Below are 15406 nucleotides of genomic sequence, written 5' to 3' on the forward strand. Positions count from 1 at the left end.
ACCCTTCTCCTGCTCTCTGATTCGGTACCTACGCATATCTGTTTACCTGTTGCCAACCCTGCCTGTCCCTGGTTACTGAATCAGCCTTCTGTCTCTGTACCTTATCTGCTCGTGTGTTGCCCACCCGGCCGGGCCGACCCTTCTACCTGTGACCCCGGTGGGGTGTCCAGTAGCTGCAGGGACTCCCTGTCCCTCAGAGGGACCTCTCTGCAATCCAGTCAGGGACTCTATCTCATAGGAGTCCTTTGATTGCAGTAGAGTCTGACTCCCAGCAGTTCAGGGAATCACTGGCTCTCTGGTTATCTCCAACCCTGACTAGGAGATACTCGTTATACGGTCTAGGGTCACCTGCTCCTCAGGTGGTCCAGGCTCATATACTGTTGCACCAAACACTTACACTTTATCAGGTGTCCAGAGGTTAGTTATACTTGTATTATTGGTGATTCTGCAGATCATCAATAATCAGGTATATATCTGTATTCTTGGTGATACTGCAGATCACCAATAATCAGATTCTCTCTGTGTGCTGACACCGATCGTTACAGGTGGTTTATATTTAATTGTACAATAATTTGTATGCTGATCTAATTACAAATAAAACCCTTGCAAATTTTTAAATGTTTTTCTTTATGGTGTTCATATGTGTATATCAAATAAAGTTCCTTTTGTACATTTCTAATTGGTTGTAGTGGTGCGGTTATTATTGGATCTCATTTTTCTTTCTTTTTTAGATGAAACCTATGTTTCTCATCTACACCAAACATTGGAAATGAACTTGTAAATCTTTTCACATAACCTGTTCAATGCCTTTTTGAAATCCTTATTTCTAAGACTATATATAAGTGGATTTAAAAGTGGAGTTATAACAGTATAAAAGAGAGATATGACTTTCTCTTTGTCCGAAAAGTAGGAGACTGTTGGGCGGACGTACATGAATATTACAGCTCCATAGAATATAATGACCACAGTTAAGTGAGCTGTACATGTTGAAAAGGCCTTCTGACGACCAAGGCTGGATGGAATTTTAAGGACAGTCTTAATTATATGGGAGTAAGAAACAGTTATAAAGACAAGAGAGCTTAGCACTATTATCCATGCCAATGAAAAGAAGACTGTCTGACTAATGGATGTATCGGAACAAGACAGTCGAACCAGAGGAACATAATCACAAAAGAAATGATCAATTAGATTGGGTCCACAAAAATTCAACACAGCTGTTGGAATAATTAACGTCCAGCCAGTAGAGAAACCGCTCATCCAAGAGCCTAGAGCCAAGTTACGGCAGCTCTGACTGGTCATCATTGTTGCATATTGTAATGGAAAACATATGGCTAGGTATCTGTCATAAGCCATAACTGTGAGTAAGAAAAATTCAGTAGGTCCCACAGAAAAAACAAAACAAAGTTGCACAAGACATCCAGAACGGGAAATGAGCTTATCTTGTGTGATCAAATAGCTGAGCGTTTTAGGTATGACTACAGTTGAGCACCAGGTATCCAGCACAGCAAAGTTACTGAGGAAGAAATACATGGGGATGTGAAGGTGGGAGCTAAAGTAAACCACACTGGTTATGACAAAATTCGCCACCACAGTTAAGATGTAAATGAGCAAAAAGGTTAAAAAATAAACCAGCTGTATTTGAGCACTGCCTGGAAAGCCAAGCAAAATAAAAAATGTATTTTCAGTTTTATTTACGTGAACAATGTCCTTCTGCAGGGAGCCCATCTATAGGATGCAAAGCACAATGGGGAGAAGAGTTACTACAAAATTCTTGTAGAGCCACTACTCATTTTTAGTAACAAATACTAAAAATTCAGCAAACATAAAAGTGACCTTACCAGATTATCAGCAATTGAGTCTTTTAAACACACTAGACTTCACAACAAATCTGTAACGATTGGGTGCTGCAACTCAGACGTCTGTATTATTGGTGATTCTGCAGATCAGAAATAATCAGACGCTATACCTGATTATGTGGTGATCTGCAGTATCACCAATAATACCAGTATAGCTAGCAGAGAGTAAAGTGTGGTGTTTGGTGCAACAGTATAGACTCCTCCAGTGGAGCTGGAGGGTCTACCAACACAAGTAACAATAGACCTTTACCAGAGGAGCTGGCAAAGTACTAACAATGAGAGACTCAAAGAAGTTTGGCTAAACCTTACCAGAGGAGCTGGTAAGGTACTAACAGCACACATAACTGAATAGTTTAAGTAGACCTTGTCAGAGGGGCTGGCAAGGTACTATCAGTCACTGGAGCTATATAACTAAGTCTGAACCTTACCAGAGGGGCTGGTAGGTTCTAATAGCAAAGTGGCTAGGGCCCACTGGTGAGTAAAGTAGTCAGACAGGCTAGGTTCGATAACAGTCAGGCAGAGATAGTACCAAATCGGTAGGCGAGAGAGTAGTAAATATCAGGCAGAGGTTCAGCAACTAAGTCAGAAAGGCAGAAGTACAGAATCGTTTAGCAATAGCAAGGTCAGAGAGTAGCCAGAATCATACACAGGTTATCAGAATACAATGTAATAATAACTAACTATAGATAGATGTATATCACAAACGCTGCATATACATCTATCATCAACAGGAGCCTCCCTAGGTCTGAGCGCTAACACGAGTGTATTCGCAACAGCAGACGAGTTGCCAATGATCTGTGAAGGCTTAAGAAGCCAAGGAAAGCCCAGCGCCACGCCCCCTAGCAATCAGCCAATCCGAGCGGTGCGAGTCACTCCTGACGCCAGCCGACCGGCAGGTCAGCTGACGTGCCTTCTTCCAGCATAAAGGTCCTGTCTCCGCGTGCGCCCGCGTGATACAGAGACCCTATGAGCAAGAGACAATGCCGTTCCCGGCGTGCTGGACGCCGCCGGGACAGATAAGGCCTGAGAACAGGGAACAAAGGTGGCTGCGGGTATAGCCTGTGTATCCGCAGCCGCCATAGTCTCAGATGTTGCAAAGTCTTACATTTTGCTGCTCTTGCACCTCACACCCCTCAAATTTATAACACTGATCATTTTTCTAGACTGTGAATTTTGCACCATAGATAATACAATATTTTTCGGAATAAAAAGATGCTCCGGGATATAAGATATAATATGTTTAGGGGGCAAAAACTATTTATAACTATTAATAATGAAAATTATAAGTTTTTATCTAAAACAATATTTTTCGTTTCTATATTATAAACGAAAATCAAGTGCTAAATATGTTTAATGAACGGTAATGAAATGGCAAAATATCGTCTATAACTAGAAACAATATTTACACTTGTATGAAGCACAGTAATACAATTGTAGATATTACAGGTATTTTACTGCAACTATACCTAACCGTACTCTCACACAGAACTCTCCCTATACCTATCTCTAACCCCTAGACCCCCTCCCCCCTTTTGGTCGTAATAAGCATAGTTTAATAAATTGTATATGTTACAAATATTGTACTGGAACTATACCTAACCCTACTCTCACACAGAACCCTCCCTTACCTATCCATAACCCTGAGGGCTTGTTCACACTACTAGAGCTTTTCTAAGCGCTTTGTGATTTTGAAAACTCTTGCTAATGCAATGGTATGTGTGTGTTCTCACTGGAGCAATGTGACTTTATAAAAATCCCCCATAGCATTGCATTAGCAAGAGCTTTTCAAAACCACTGGCAATTAAAAAGCTCTTGTAGTGTGAACAAGCCCTTAGACCCCCCCCCCCCCGGTGGCGCCTAACCCTAAAACCCCCCCACCTGATGGTGCCTAACCCTAACCACCCTCCTGGTGATGCCTAAACCTAACCATCTCCCTGGTGGTGCCTAACCCTAACCACCCCCTGCACAAACACCCTTACACATATAAAAAAAAATATATTTGATACCATAAAATACTTCACTACAAATTACATGAATAGAATAATTTACATATTTTTAATACAATAAATAGCCTTACAATCACGTACACATTAAAAATATTATGAACTAGCAGACCCAAGCCCGTTTAAAAATGCTCTAGGGCAGTGATGGCTAATCTTGGCACTCCAGCTGTGGTGGAACTACAAGTCCCATGAGGCATTGCAATACTCTGACAACTCTAAGCATAACTCGGGGAGGCAGAGGCATGATGGGATTTGTAGTTTTGTCACAGCTGGAGTGCCAAGGTTAGCCATCACTGCTCTAAGGTCTGTGTTTTTTGCCGCCGCCCGCCGCATGTACTGCACGCGCGCACCTGCCGCACTCCCGGCCGCCCGCTCACATGCCTCCCGCTCCCTGGCCCCTTCCCTGACCTCCTGTCTGTGTGAGGCTGGGTCCATGCTGCGCACGTGCGCAGTAGCAAAAAGCATGGACCCAGCTACACAGAGAGACAACTGTCCCTGCTGTACACAGGGACAGTTGCCTATTATTATATAGGATAGTAAAAGTTATATATTTATAATAGAATAAATAGCTTTACAATCACGTATGCATTAAAAATCTTAAAATAAACGGTAATATTAAAAGCGATATATTAGTAATATAGTAAATCTGAAAACTATAATTTACACATTATAATTCTGAAAACAAAATTAAAGAGAACCCGAGGTGGGTTTCTGCCATCAATATTAGGACACAGAGGCACATTCAGCATACAATGCCCAGCTTCTGTATCCTTACAATGTGCCCCCAGGCTACCACCATGCTCTGCTGTCCTCCCTTATAAAAACCGCCAGGCTAGCGACACGCAGATTGTCACTAGTCAGCCGTTTACCTTTTGGATGCCACCCAGCGTGGCTCCCCGACTGTGTCCCTTCCCTCCCCACCTCTGTAAGCCGATTGAAAGGAAGGCGGGGAAGTACCCGCCTTCCTCCTCCTAACAAATCCAGCGGCGGCTATCAGCAGACATCTGCTCTTCCATGCAGCTTCCCCTAGTGAAGGTTTCTGTTGATGATGCGATCAGCAGAGGCTTTTATTATGGGGAGCTGCGCGGAAGAGAGGTCTGTGGATTACCACTGCAATCGCTAGGAAGGTGAGCGGTTCTGCCGCAAATGATTCTTATACAGGGGGACCAGAGACATGCGGGGGGTGGAGGACCACACAGGGGGACAAGGCAGGGAGTCCCCGACATTAAGGCGGGCATTCGGGTACTCTGTCTTTCAGACAGGGGGCCATATGCAATTCACTTTTTCTCCTAAGTCTTTTCCTAGGTTATATTTTCAGACCTTCTTAATACAATTCATTTTAAGATACTGACAAGCAAGAAAATACAAAGAATAATATTGACAGTACCTTTTCACCTACTTTGTAGTACTTTTTCAATTCCAGAGTGCTAAAAAGTTATTTTAAACAGAAGATGAAAAATTATCTCCTAGGAGAAAACTTCGGAGAAAAAGTGAATTGCATATGGCCCAGGGACTTTTTCTCCCCTTTTTGGGAGAGAAAAAAAATGTATCTTATATTCCTAAAAATACGGTAATTTGTTTAGTTTCAGTCTAAGGCTGGGTTCACACTGCGCTGGATGCACGATGGTGCTTTCACAGCAGATACACTGTAATCTGTCACAGTGTCTGTTGACTCTTTCACATTACACACTGTTGTGCATCCAGCCCACTGCTGCCACTACCCACCTGGTTTACCGTTGCCGCCATTTGGGTCCACTGCCGCCGCAGCTTGGGCTCACTGAAGGTGATAAGCACTGCTTTACAGATCGGAGCCCAGGCAGAAGCATTATGGGGTTCCCCATTGTATTGTAGACCAATGGGAGTCCTCGCTCCCTAGGGAAGATTGTCATTGGTCCACCACTATGTGAACCAATGTCAATCCTCCCTGCCTCAAAGCCATCTAACTTAACCTCATGTGATGAATAAGGAAAAGGATATTATTTCTCTCTTGTAATTTTGCTGTTTATTGTACACACACACACCATTACGTTGTAGCAGCATCATATCTGGCTTGCAACTGATGCGCCGACGCATCACATTCACGGTAAATCTAGCCTTACTGTCATCTAGTAATAACACTTAACAGGGAGAACCCAAGGGAGGACGGGAGCTGCATCCAGGACATCAGTACATAGGAGAAATTAAGATTGGTAGGGCTAAGCTCTAACTACAGGAGAAATGGGGGACAATAAATAGTTGGACCTATCCAGTGGCTGGATGGTGTAATGGTTAAGGGCGGCTGGATGGTGTAATGGTTAAGGGCTCTTCCTCTGACACAGGAGACCTTGGTTCGAATCTCGGCTCTGCCTGTTCAGTAAGCCAGCACTGATTCAGTAGGAGACCTTTGGCAAGTCTCCCTAACACTACTACTGCCTATAGAGCGCGTCCTAGTGGCTGCTGCTCTGGCGCTTTGAGTCCGCCAGGAGAAAAGCGCGATATAAATGTTATTTGTCTTTTTTGTCTATTGTCTTTTCCTATTCTGAGCATTATTTTTAGCTAACTTCATATCACTTACCTTCACCATTTAAAATTGCTTTCAAAACAAATTCATTATTGTAACATACAGTAATAATTCTGAAAGCATGTTATTTGGAGTGTGGGAGTAGAATGATATGAAGAAAGAAAAATAGCACTGTTTTACAGAGGAGAGTGCCTTTCTATAGTTTGTTTATAAACACTAACTTGTGCGCAACCAGCACCACCTTTTGGTAAGCTGGGAAAATAACATGCTTTCAGAATTATTACTGTATATTACAATAATGAATTTGTTTTTAAAGCCATTTTAAAAAGAGGAAGGTAAGTGATAGAAGGTTAGCTAAAAATAACTTAGTGACACGGCTATATATCATATTATTGAGACAGTGAGACACTTTTTCTACCCCAAAAGTGGGGAGAAAAAGTCACTTCATCTTATAGTTTTAATACAGAGAGTACAAGACTCTGATCGCCACAGGCACTGACGGATCAGGTGAGAAATGAGCTGCCACTGCTCTTATCAATGCACAGGAGGAGGGACAGAGGAAGACATGGGGACAAAGGAGAATGTAGGGGGACACAGAGGACAATACGGGGACAAACAGGGCACAAATGAGGATGGAGAAGGAGGAGGAAATAAAGAGGAACGGAGGAGGACATGGGACAAACAAGGACACAGTGGGACACAAAGAGGGATGGAAGAGGACACAGGTGATGAATGAGGACACTGGGGGACACAAAAGGGGATAGTGGGGGACACAGGGGACAGACAAGGACATAGGACATAAGGTGGACAACAGAGGACTCAGGACTAAAAGGGGCATGGGAGAGGACACAAAGGGGGCAGAGGATGATGCAGGGGGACTTAATAATTGGGTGATAACATCCAAAAGATGCCCCTGCACCATGTTTGCACCAGGTTTAGTATTTTATTTTTTTCTGGCTTTTGTCTTCTAAACCTAGGTACGTCTTCTGGTCAGGAGCTTCACAGAATATGAAAATTATGGTATACTCTAAAGCACTGCAGGTGGTGTCAGCGCTATATAAATAATTATCTATTTTCTGGCTCCACATCTGCTGCTCCTCCTCAAGCTCTTAAATGGCTGCCAAGCAGCCAGAATCAGAATCATTTATTTTGCTAAGTACAAAGGTTCTGAAAAGGAAGGAGGGGTTGAATGGTGAGAGTAAGGGGGAAAAAGGTCTGAAAGCCCAGAGCCAAGGCTGCCATACTACAGCATCACCAGTCGCACTTGGCAATCATTTGTTATCCCTAAGGAGACATGCCTAAGGGGGGGGGGGGGGGGGGAGACGAAGGCAAAGGTTCAGCCTAGATGGCCCAGTTCCTCGTGAAAGAAACCGGTGGTGATGACCGATGATGCTAGGGATCTCAATTGCTGACATCTGGCAGTGCTAGCCGAGGTGTTCCAGTTCAAAGGGTGCAGTAGTGTTAATTTCAGTAGTGGGTTCGGACTCCTGGGCAGCATTTGTCAGGGCTGGTCAAGATAATCTGGCTGTCACAGAAGCGTCTGGCTGCAGCTGCCCTTACATCCATATTAGTGGCTGGCATCATGGAGGATCTGAACCAAAGGTTTCCATCCTGCAGTGGAGCAGCAGCAGCAAATGGTTGGATGGGTGGATGGATGTAGCTGGCATGCAGAGAGGCCAAAGGTGTCCTGATCAGCACGGCTTCTTCAGACCTCAAAGGAGCACCGTCCTACCAGGTAATAGCAATGGACTGTACACAGCTTGTACCTGCCCAGACAATGAACACAGGCAGCGGCAAGGCAGAAAAAACTCCAGGTCCTGAAATTCCCCACAATTCGCACCAGCGACCCAGGCTACAGCGGACCGCACTGCAAACCTTCAGGGGGGAAAACAAGGTGAATTGGTAGGGAAAAAGGGAAGAAAAACAAGAAAAGGCCAGAATCCTGTGGCTGCCAATTAAGGTGCCATCTTCCTGAACCAGAGGATCCACTTCAAACTCCTGAGAGGGATATGGAGACTGATATATTTATTTAATTTTAAACAATGAAAATTGCCTGGCTTGTTTCCCAGATACCAACCCAAGTGCAATTCCTGCTCTGCACACAACCTTTGTCCTCTAGAATAATCTCCTCACATTCATAAAGAGGATGAGGTGAATTTACATGAAGAAACATGGAGACAACGGAAGCCCAATACATCACTAAAATTGAAATAATTTAAATAGTACTCATAAGTGTGGGTTGCATGGAAGGGCAACCAACCACACCAAGCAGATGACGTATTATAACCCTTGTCCACTCAGGTGTCCCAAACATGGTGTATTGGGGGTGGTCGTTCTCTTGAAATGGTACTGGTGCCGATTGAGGTAAAACGACACTATGAACCAATGACTTACCACAAAGGAGAGGTATTTTGCATAACAGGGAGAAGAGGTGCTCGAGAAAAATATTTATTTTGCAAAATAAATATTTCTTACAATACTTTTTAGTGTAGTTTGAGAGGTAAGTCACCTATATATACATACCTTGTGTTTCCTCCCTATTCCTTTAAGGTGTAAGTTGGCAAGGGTAAGGCTCTTCTTTTGCGTCTTGGAATTTACTATAAATTTTGATAAGGTTTCATTTGTCACTAATTACTATGTATACCAATTCTGTACCAATGCCAATATTTTGTGTATGCCATTGTCTGTTATGTACCCCATTTGTTTCTTACTCTGTACAGTGCCATGGGATAGGTTGGCGCTTTATAAATCAATAATACCATAATTAAGTGATTAAATGTGGTGGGTAAAATTGCACAGTGCATGGGCACATTATCACACTTTACCTAAAAAATATTTCTCTCTACGTAGTTTAGTTCCCAGTTTTTCTCTACCCTCTATTCCATGTCTAATGATGTAACGCTACAAACCAAACTCAGCTCAATTCTAAACCTGGGGGGTTGTTGAGCTTGTTCCATTAATCCTCCTCTTCCTCATCGATTGCGGTTTATAACCACACTAGTCACTGAGCTTATTTTGTTAACAAATCAGGTGATGAGTCCAGACATTTTCGTATAAAATATCCTAATGTCTCAGTCTAAAAGGAGCCCAGAAGAATGCTGATCAGGGAACACTCATACAGCCATTCCTGGACACAATGTATATGTTACGGCCAGAACCCGAAGTGTGGCCACTTCTAGTTCTGGCCGGCCACTTCGGGTTCTGGCCGGCCAATGCGCGAAGTGGCCGCAGCGCTGCGGCCAATGTGAGAAATGTTTTGTTGACGCCGTCTCGCCGCGGCCAAATTGATGATGCTTAATTGTAATGAAATGTAGCCGGCGGCAATGTCATAGATGAAGCCGCCGGCTTTCGCGCACTGCCTCTCCCCGATCCACCCTCCCTCCTCTCCCCGCCTCCCATTACAATACATAGCAGCCGGGCGGGGACATGCAGCCGGAGAGTCGTTCGTCGCGGCAGGGGAATCCTGCCGTTCCTGCAGAGCGGGGTGCTGGCAGAAGCGATGTCTGCAGCCTCCCCCGCTCTGCTGCCCCTGCTGCGACGAACGACTCTCCGGCTGCATGTCCCCGCCCGGCTGCTACGTATTGTAATGGGAGGCGGCGGCGAGAGGAGGGAGGGGGGGATCGGGGAGAGGCAGTGCGCGAAAGCCGGCGGCTTCATCTATTCTATGACATTGCCGCCGGCTACATTTCATTAAAATTAAGCAAGTTTGTCATCAATTTGGCCGGGCGAGACGGCTGTAAACATTCCATTTCTCACATTGGCCGCAGCGCTGCGGCCACTTCGCATATTGGCCGGCCAGAACCCGAAGTGGCCGGCCAGAACTAGAAGTGGCCACACTTCGGGTTCTGGCCGTAACATATACAATTTCTAATGAATAATAATGTGCTGCTGTATTCTTGCCTGGCCATATGTAAGGCAATGTCCCTTTTTCTGTGATTGGAGATCCGCTTCTAATGTTCCCCCGAATGCAGCTGCCTGCCTAATTTTCAGGTGGTTTCTGCTTTGTTTTTGTTTTATTTTACTCAAAAGTGAACACACACTTGTTGAATGTTAAATCAAAACGCTATCTAAATGCTCTACCTTTCCACTATTGTACCGAGTTATGTCACCATCAATATATTGAATCACAATAGTGGATTACACTGGATTTGTGCTGCCTCCTCTCAGTGTCCTAACAGTCAACCAAAAAATGTAAGCTGAAATATAAAGGCCAACGGTAAGTCTCAAGTGCACAAGACAAATTCTGAATTTTATTTGCAGATAAAAAAATGTAACGTCTTTTTTCTAATTGGCTCTTACAACGGTGAGCTCAGGGAATCCTCTTTAATCCTTAATACCTGCAGGAAATCTCCACGGAAGTGTACTATTTTTATTCACAAATAGATATGCACACAACCAGCCTTTGATGTGAGGCATGCAGAGTGAAACATGGTCCATAAATACAGTCTGTAAGGTGCCAGTTCCATCCTAGACATGTGCAAGACGCCCTCCTCTGCTCTCCAGGAGTCACAAAACATTACTTTTAATATAGACACTCCAGGGCTGAATTTCAGCATGGTGGGGGTGGTTGTACATGAAAGGGAGCTGCTGTGGGTACATTCAAAAATGGTGTGGCAAATTTGGGTGCAGGGTGAAGCCGAAAACAGATCACCCTGCTGCAGCCAAACTCTTACCCGCACTAAATACTATTCCCGCTCAGAGTTGTTGCATCTTGGGTACACATGTAATTTGGGCACCACCTATTAGTCACTGAGAGCTGCTACAGCTGTAATTCTCATCACGGCCTACGGCGGTGCACTAATTTGCAACTAGGGGTGCCACAGGTGGACCTTTTTGCCATGGGCGCTGTGCTACATGCGTACGTTAAAAAGGGGCGCTGGGAAAAAAGGGCGCGGGGTTTTAAACGATAAGCATGGATAACGTTTAAAAATGTATTGTACTGTATTTCGTTTAACCACCCTGGCGTTCTGATTAAATCGCCAGGGTGGCTGCGGGAGGGTTTTTTTTAAATAAAAAAAAAACTATTTCATGCAGCCAACTGAAAGTTGGCTGCATGAAAGCCCACTAGAGGGCGCTCCGGAGGCGATCTTCCGATCGCCTCCGGCGCCCAGAATAAACAAGGAAGGCCGCAATGAGCGGCCTTCCTTGTTTTGCTTATATCGTCGCCATAGCGACGAGCGGAGTGACGTCATCGACGTCAGCCGACGTCGTGACGTCAGCCGCCTCCGATCCAGCCCTTAGCGCTGGCCGGAACTTTTTGTTCCGGCTACGCTGGGCTCGGGCGGCTGGGGGGACCCTCTTTCGCCGCTGCTCGCGGCGAATCGCCGCAGAGCGGCGGCGATCAGGCAGCACACGCGGCTGGCAAAGTGCCGGCTGCGTGTGCTGCTTTTTATTTCATTAAAATCGGCCCAGCAGGGCCTGAGCGGCAGCCGCTGGCGGTGTTGGACGAGCTGAGCTCGTCCAGACCGCTCAGCTGGTTAAAATTAATGTTTTATAAAGTTATAAATCATTAAATAATGTGCATTAAATCGGCAATTGTAAAAACGTTAATCTTTCGTTTAAATAGTGAAACGTATAATAACGTTTAAAAATTTTTTACTAAGTAACCCTCCCTGTACCTACCCCTAACCCCTAGACCCCCCTGTTGATGCCTAAACCTAAGAGCCCCCTGTTGGTGCCTAAGTAACCCTCCCTGTACCTACCCCTAACCCCTAGACCCCCCTGTTGGTGCCTAAACCTAAGACCCCCCTGTTGGTGCCTAAACCTAAGACCCCCTGTTGGTGCCTAAACCTAAGACCCCCCCTGTTGGTGCCTAAACCTAAGACCCCCCTGGTGGTGCCTAAACCTAAGACCCCCCTGGTGGTGCCTAAACCTAAGACCCCCCTGGTGGTGCCTAAACCTAAGACCCCCCTGGTGGTGCCTAAACCTAAGCCCCCCCTGTTGGTGCCTAAACCTAAGACCCCCCTGTGATAAGCATTATTAAAGTTTCAAAAACATATTGTGCGTTTTTTTCGTTTAAAAATAATGTAAAAAAAAAAAAAAATTAAAAAAAATTGTACTGTTTTTCGTTTAAAAATAATGTTTGAAAAAATATTGTACTGTTTTTCGTTTAAAAATAATATTAAAAAATGTATAAATCATTAAATAATGTGTAATCATGAGAAGCAGTAATAAAACATTAAGTCTCCGGGCGCCGCTTTTAAAACGTTATTTTTCTCCGGCGCTCTTTTTTCCTATCGGGCGCCCATTAAACGATATTTATTATGGGAGTGAATGGCGGCGCCCGATTTGTCCACTAGCCTCCTGCGCCCTTGTTTACTGTTACCGTGCTACATAGCCGTCGCCAAGTGCATAGAGTGGTGGGGACAGCACAAATCAGTGAAGTGATTGGCTATACGGTAGCTGAACTCAAATAGCGTATGCACCAGTACGGAGTTTGGCTACATTGTAACAAAACTCCACAGTCGAACTGGAAGGTTACGGTGATGGGATAGGATCGTGGTTCAACTATAATGTAGCTTTGCCCTGTGGGTTACTCTTAGCTAATAAGGGTTAAGGAAAGAAAAAGTGGTGGTGCTACACAGGGGCCAGCTGGGGAAGTGCCCCCTTCCCCCCTATTGTTTAAAAGGAAATAAAATATCAGACTCCTTATCCCTCTCACTTCAGGTTCCCTTTTAAGAGCTTTAGGAGTGTGAGCATTGCTTATCTGGGGTTTGGGAAACACTGAGCAGCAGCACCAACAGCAAGAGGGCAAGGCTGGCAGCAGGAGATGAGGTTGCACAGTGATCTAGAGCAGGATCACAGTGATCTAGTTCAGGAAAAGGATACTTCAAATAAATGTGGCAAATGTGTTCACTTTAGCTTTAATTCAGCTTTAAGTGTGTAACAGGCTCCACACTAAGCATGGCTTTTAAGTAGGAGGACTTTTCAGTTTCTTTTAGTCCCCTATAACTGTCATAATGGTTTTGGGTCACCCTGAGCTTTTTAGGTACTGGGTTCAGAATGCAGATGTCACTTATTGCAAGTTGCCCGACTATTTGGAGCAGCAATTTTTCTGGGATCCCAGGAAGTCTGCAAATTTTACTGCATCATGAACCTACCTTTTTATGATTCCCATAAGACTATTGTAAATTTGCAAGAGGGCTCCTTTCCCTTTTCTTTCTTGCAACGGTTGTATATGTATTGGAGACAAATTTTTAGTAATTGTCCACATAATCTGGTATAAGTTCCTCCAAAATACAGATAATATGGCAGTGGTTCCCCCAAAATAGACAATGTGGCAGCAGCAGTTCCCCCAACATACACATAATTTGGAAGCAGTTCCCCAAAATACGCGAAACCTGGCAGCGGATCACCCAAAATACACGCAACACCCAACATACATATAATCTGGCAGCAGTGGTCCCCCAAACATACACAATCTGGCAGCAGTTCCCCAAAATACGCGTAATCTGGCAGAAGCCATTCCCCTAACATACACATAATCTGGCAGCTGTTCCCCAAAATACATAACAGCGGTTCCACAAAAATGCAGATAATCTGACAGCAGTTCCCCCAAAATAGGTACCCCAGCATAGGTAGCCAGGTCTATAGGTGTCCCCCGTATATGTAGCCAGGGGGTATATGTGCCCCCGTATATGTAGCCAGGGGGTATATGTGCCCCAGTATATGTAGCCAGGGGGTATATGTGCCCCAGTATATGTAGCCAGGGGGTATATGTGCCCCAGTATATGTAGCCAGGGGGTATATGTGCCCAGTATATGTAGCCAGGGGGTATATGTGCCCAGTATATGTAGCCAGGGGGTATATGTGCCCCAGTATATGTAGCCAGGGGGTATATGTGCCCAGTATATGTAGCCAGGGGGTATATGTGCCCAGTATATGTAGCCCGGGGGTATATGTGCCCAGTATATGTAGCCAGGGGGTATATGTGCCCCATATATGTAGCCAGGGGGTATATGTGCCCAGTATATGTAGCCAGGGGGTATATGTGCCCAGTATATGTAGCCAGTGGGTATATGTGCCCAGTATATGTAGCCAGGGGGTATATGTGCACAGTATATGTAGCCAGGGGGTATATGTGCCCAGTATATGTAGCCAGGGGATATATGTGCCCCAGTATATGTAGCCAGGGGGTATATGTGCCCCAGTATATGTAGCCAGGGGGTATATGTGCCCAGTATATGTAGCCAGGGGGTATATGTGCCCAGTATATGTAGCCAGGGGGTATATGTGCCCAGCATATGTAGCCAGGGGGTATATGTGCCCAGTATATGTAGCCAGGGGGTATATGTGCCCAGTATATGTAGCCAGGGGGTATATGTGCCCAGTATATGTAGCCAGGGGGTATATGTGCCCAGTATATGTAGCCAGGGGGTATATGTGCCCAGTATATGTAGCCAGAGGTATATGTGCCCAGTATATGTAGCCAGGGGGTATATGTGCCTAGTATATGTAGGCAGGGGTATATGTGCCTAGTATATGTAGTCAGGGGGTATATGTGCCCAGTATATGTAGTCAGGGGGTATATGTCCCCAGAATAAAGTAGTCATGTGTCCCCCAGCATGAGGGGAACAGCGGAGTGGAAGGCTTGGGGCTCTCCTTCCCTCGCTCTCCCCTCCAGAAGTAATGTGCGGGCAGCGGGCGGGACTTACCTCTCGTCGTCGTCGGAACACCGGATCTGCGTGCCGCAAGTCTGGTCTGGTCCAGACCAGAGCAGCGGCACGCAGATCCGCCGCCGGAACCAGGAGAGGTAAGTCCCGCCCACTGCCAGCTGCCCGCACATTACTTCTGGAGGGGAGAGCAAGGGAAGGAGAGCACCAAGGTGAGGGAAGGGGGGGGGGGGGGACGTCCGCCCTCCCCCACCGCTGCTCACAGCTCTCCTTCCACTCCGCTGCTCCCCTCCACAAATTCCAGGGGGGACGGCGTACACCCTCAGGAAATAGTAAGTGGTCGCCGTCCCCCCGTGTCCACGCCCCACTCAACCCCTGAATTTAGAGGATTACATATTATAGGCAAAAATGTCAAAAAGTTTAAAGGACCAGAAC

At 45.4% G+C, this 15406-nt stretch overlaps 1 protein-coding gene across 1 annotated transcript; it reads right to left on the minus strand.

The window, feature by feature from the left end:
* Positions 1-747: 747 nt before the first annotated feature.
* LOC137526966 (olfactory receptor 5P76-like) lies at positions 748-1353 on the minus strand. Its single transcript, XM_068247505.1, has one exon. It carries the CDS (start codon positions 1351-1353, stop codon positions 748-750), a length of 606 nt encoding a protein of 201 aa, XP_068103606.1.
* Between the last annotated feature and the right edge of the window lie 14053 nt (positions 1354-15406).

The sequence above is a fragment of the Hyperolius riggenbachi genome, chromosome 1 (genome assembly GCF_040937935.1).
Source record: "Hyperolius riggenbachi isolate aHypRig1 chromosome 1, aHypRig1.pri, whole genome shotgun sequence".
NCBI classification, from domain to species: domain Eukaryota; kingdom Metazoa; phylum Chordata; class Amphibia; order Anura; family Hyperoliidae; genus Hyperolius; species Hyperolius riggenbachi.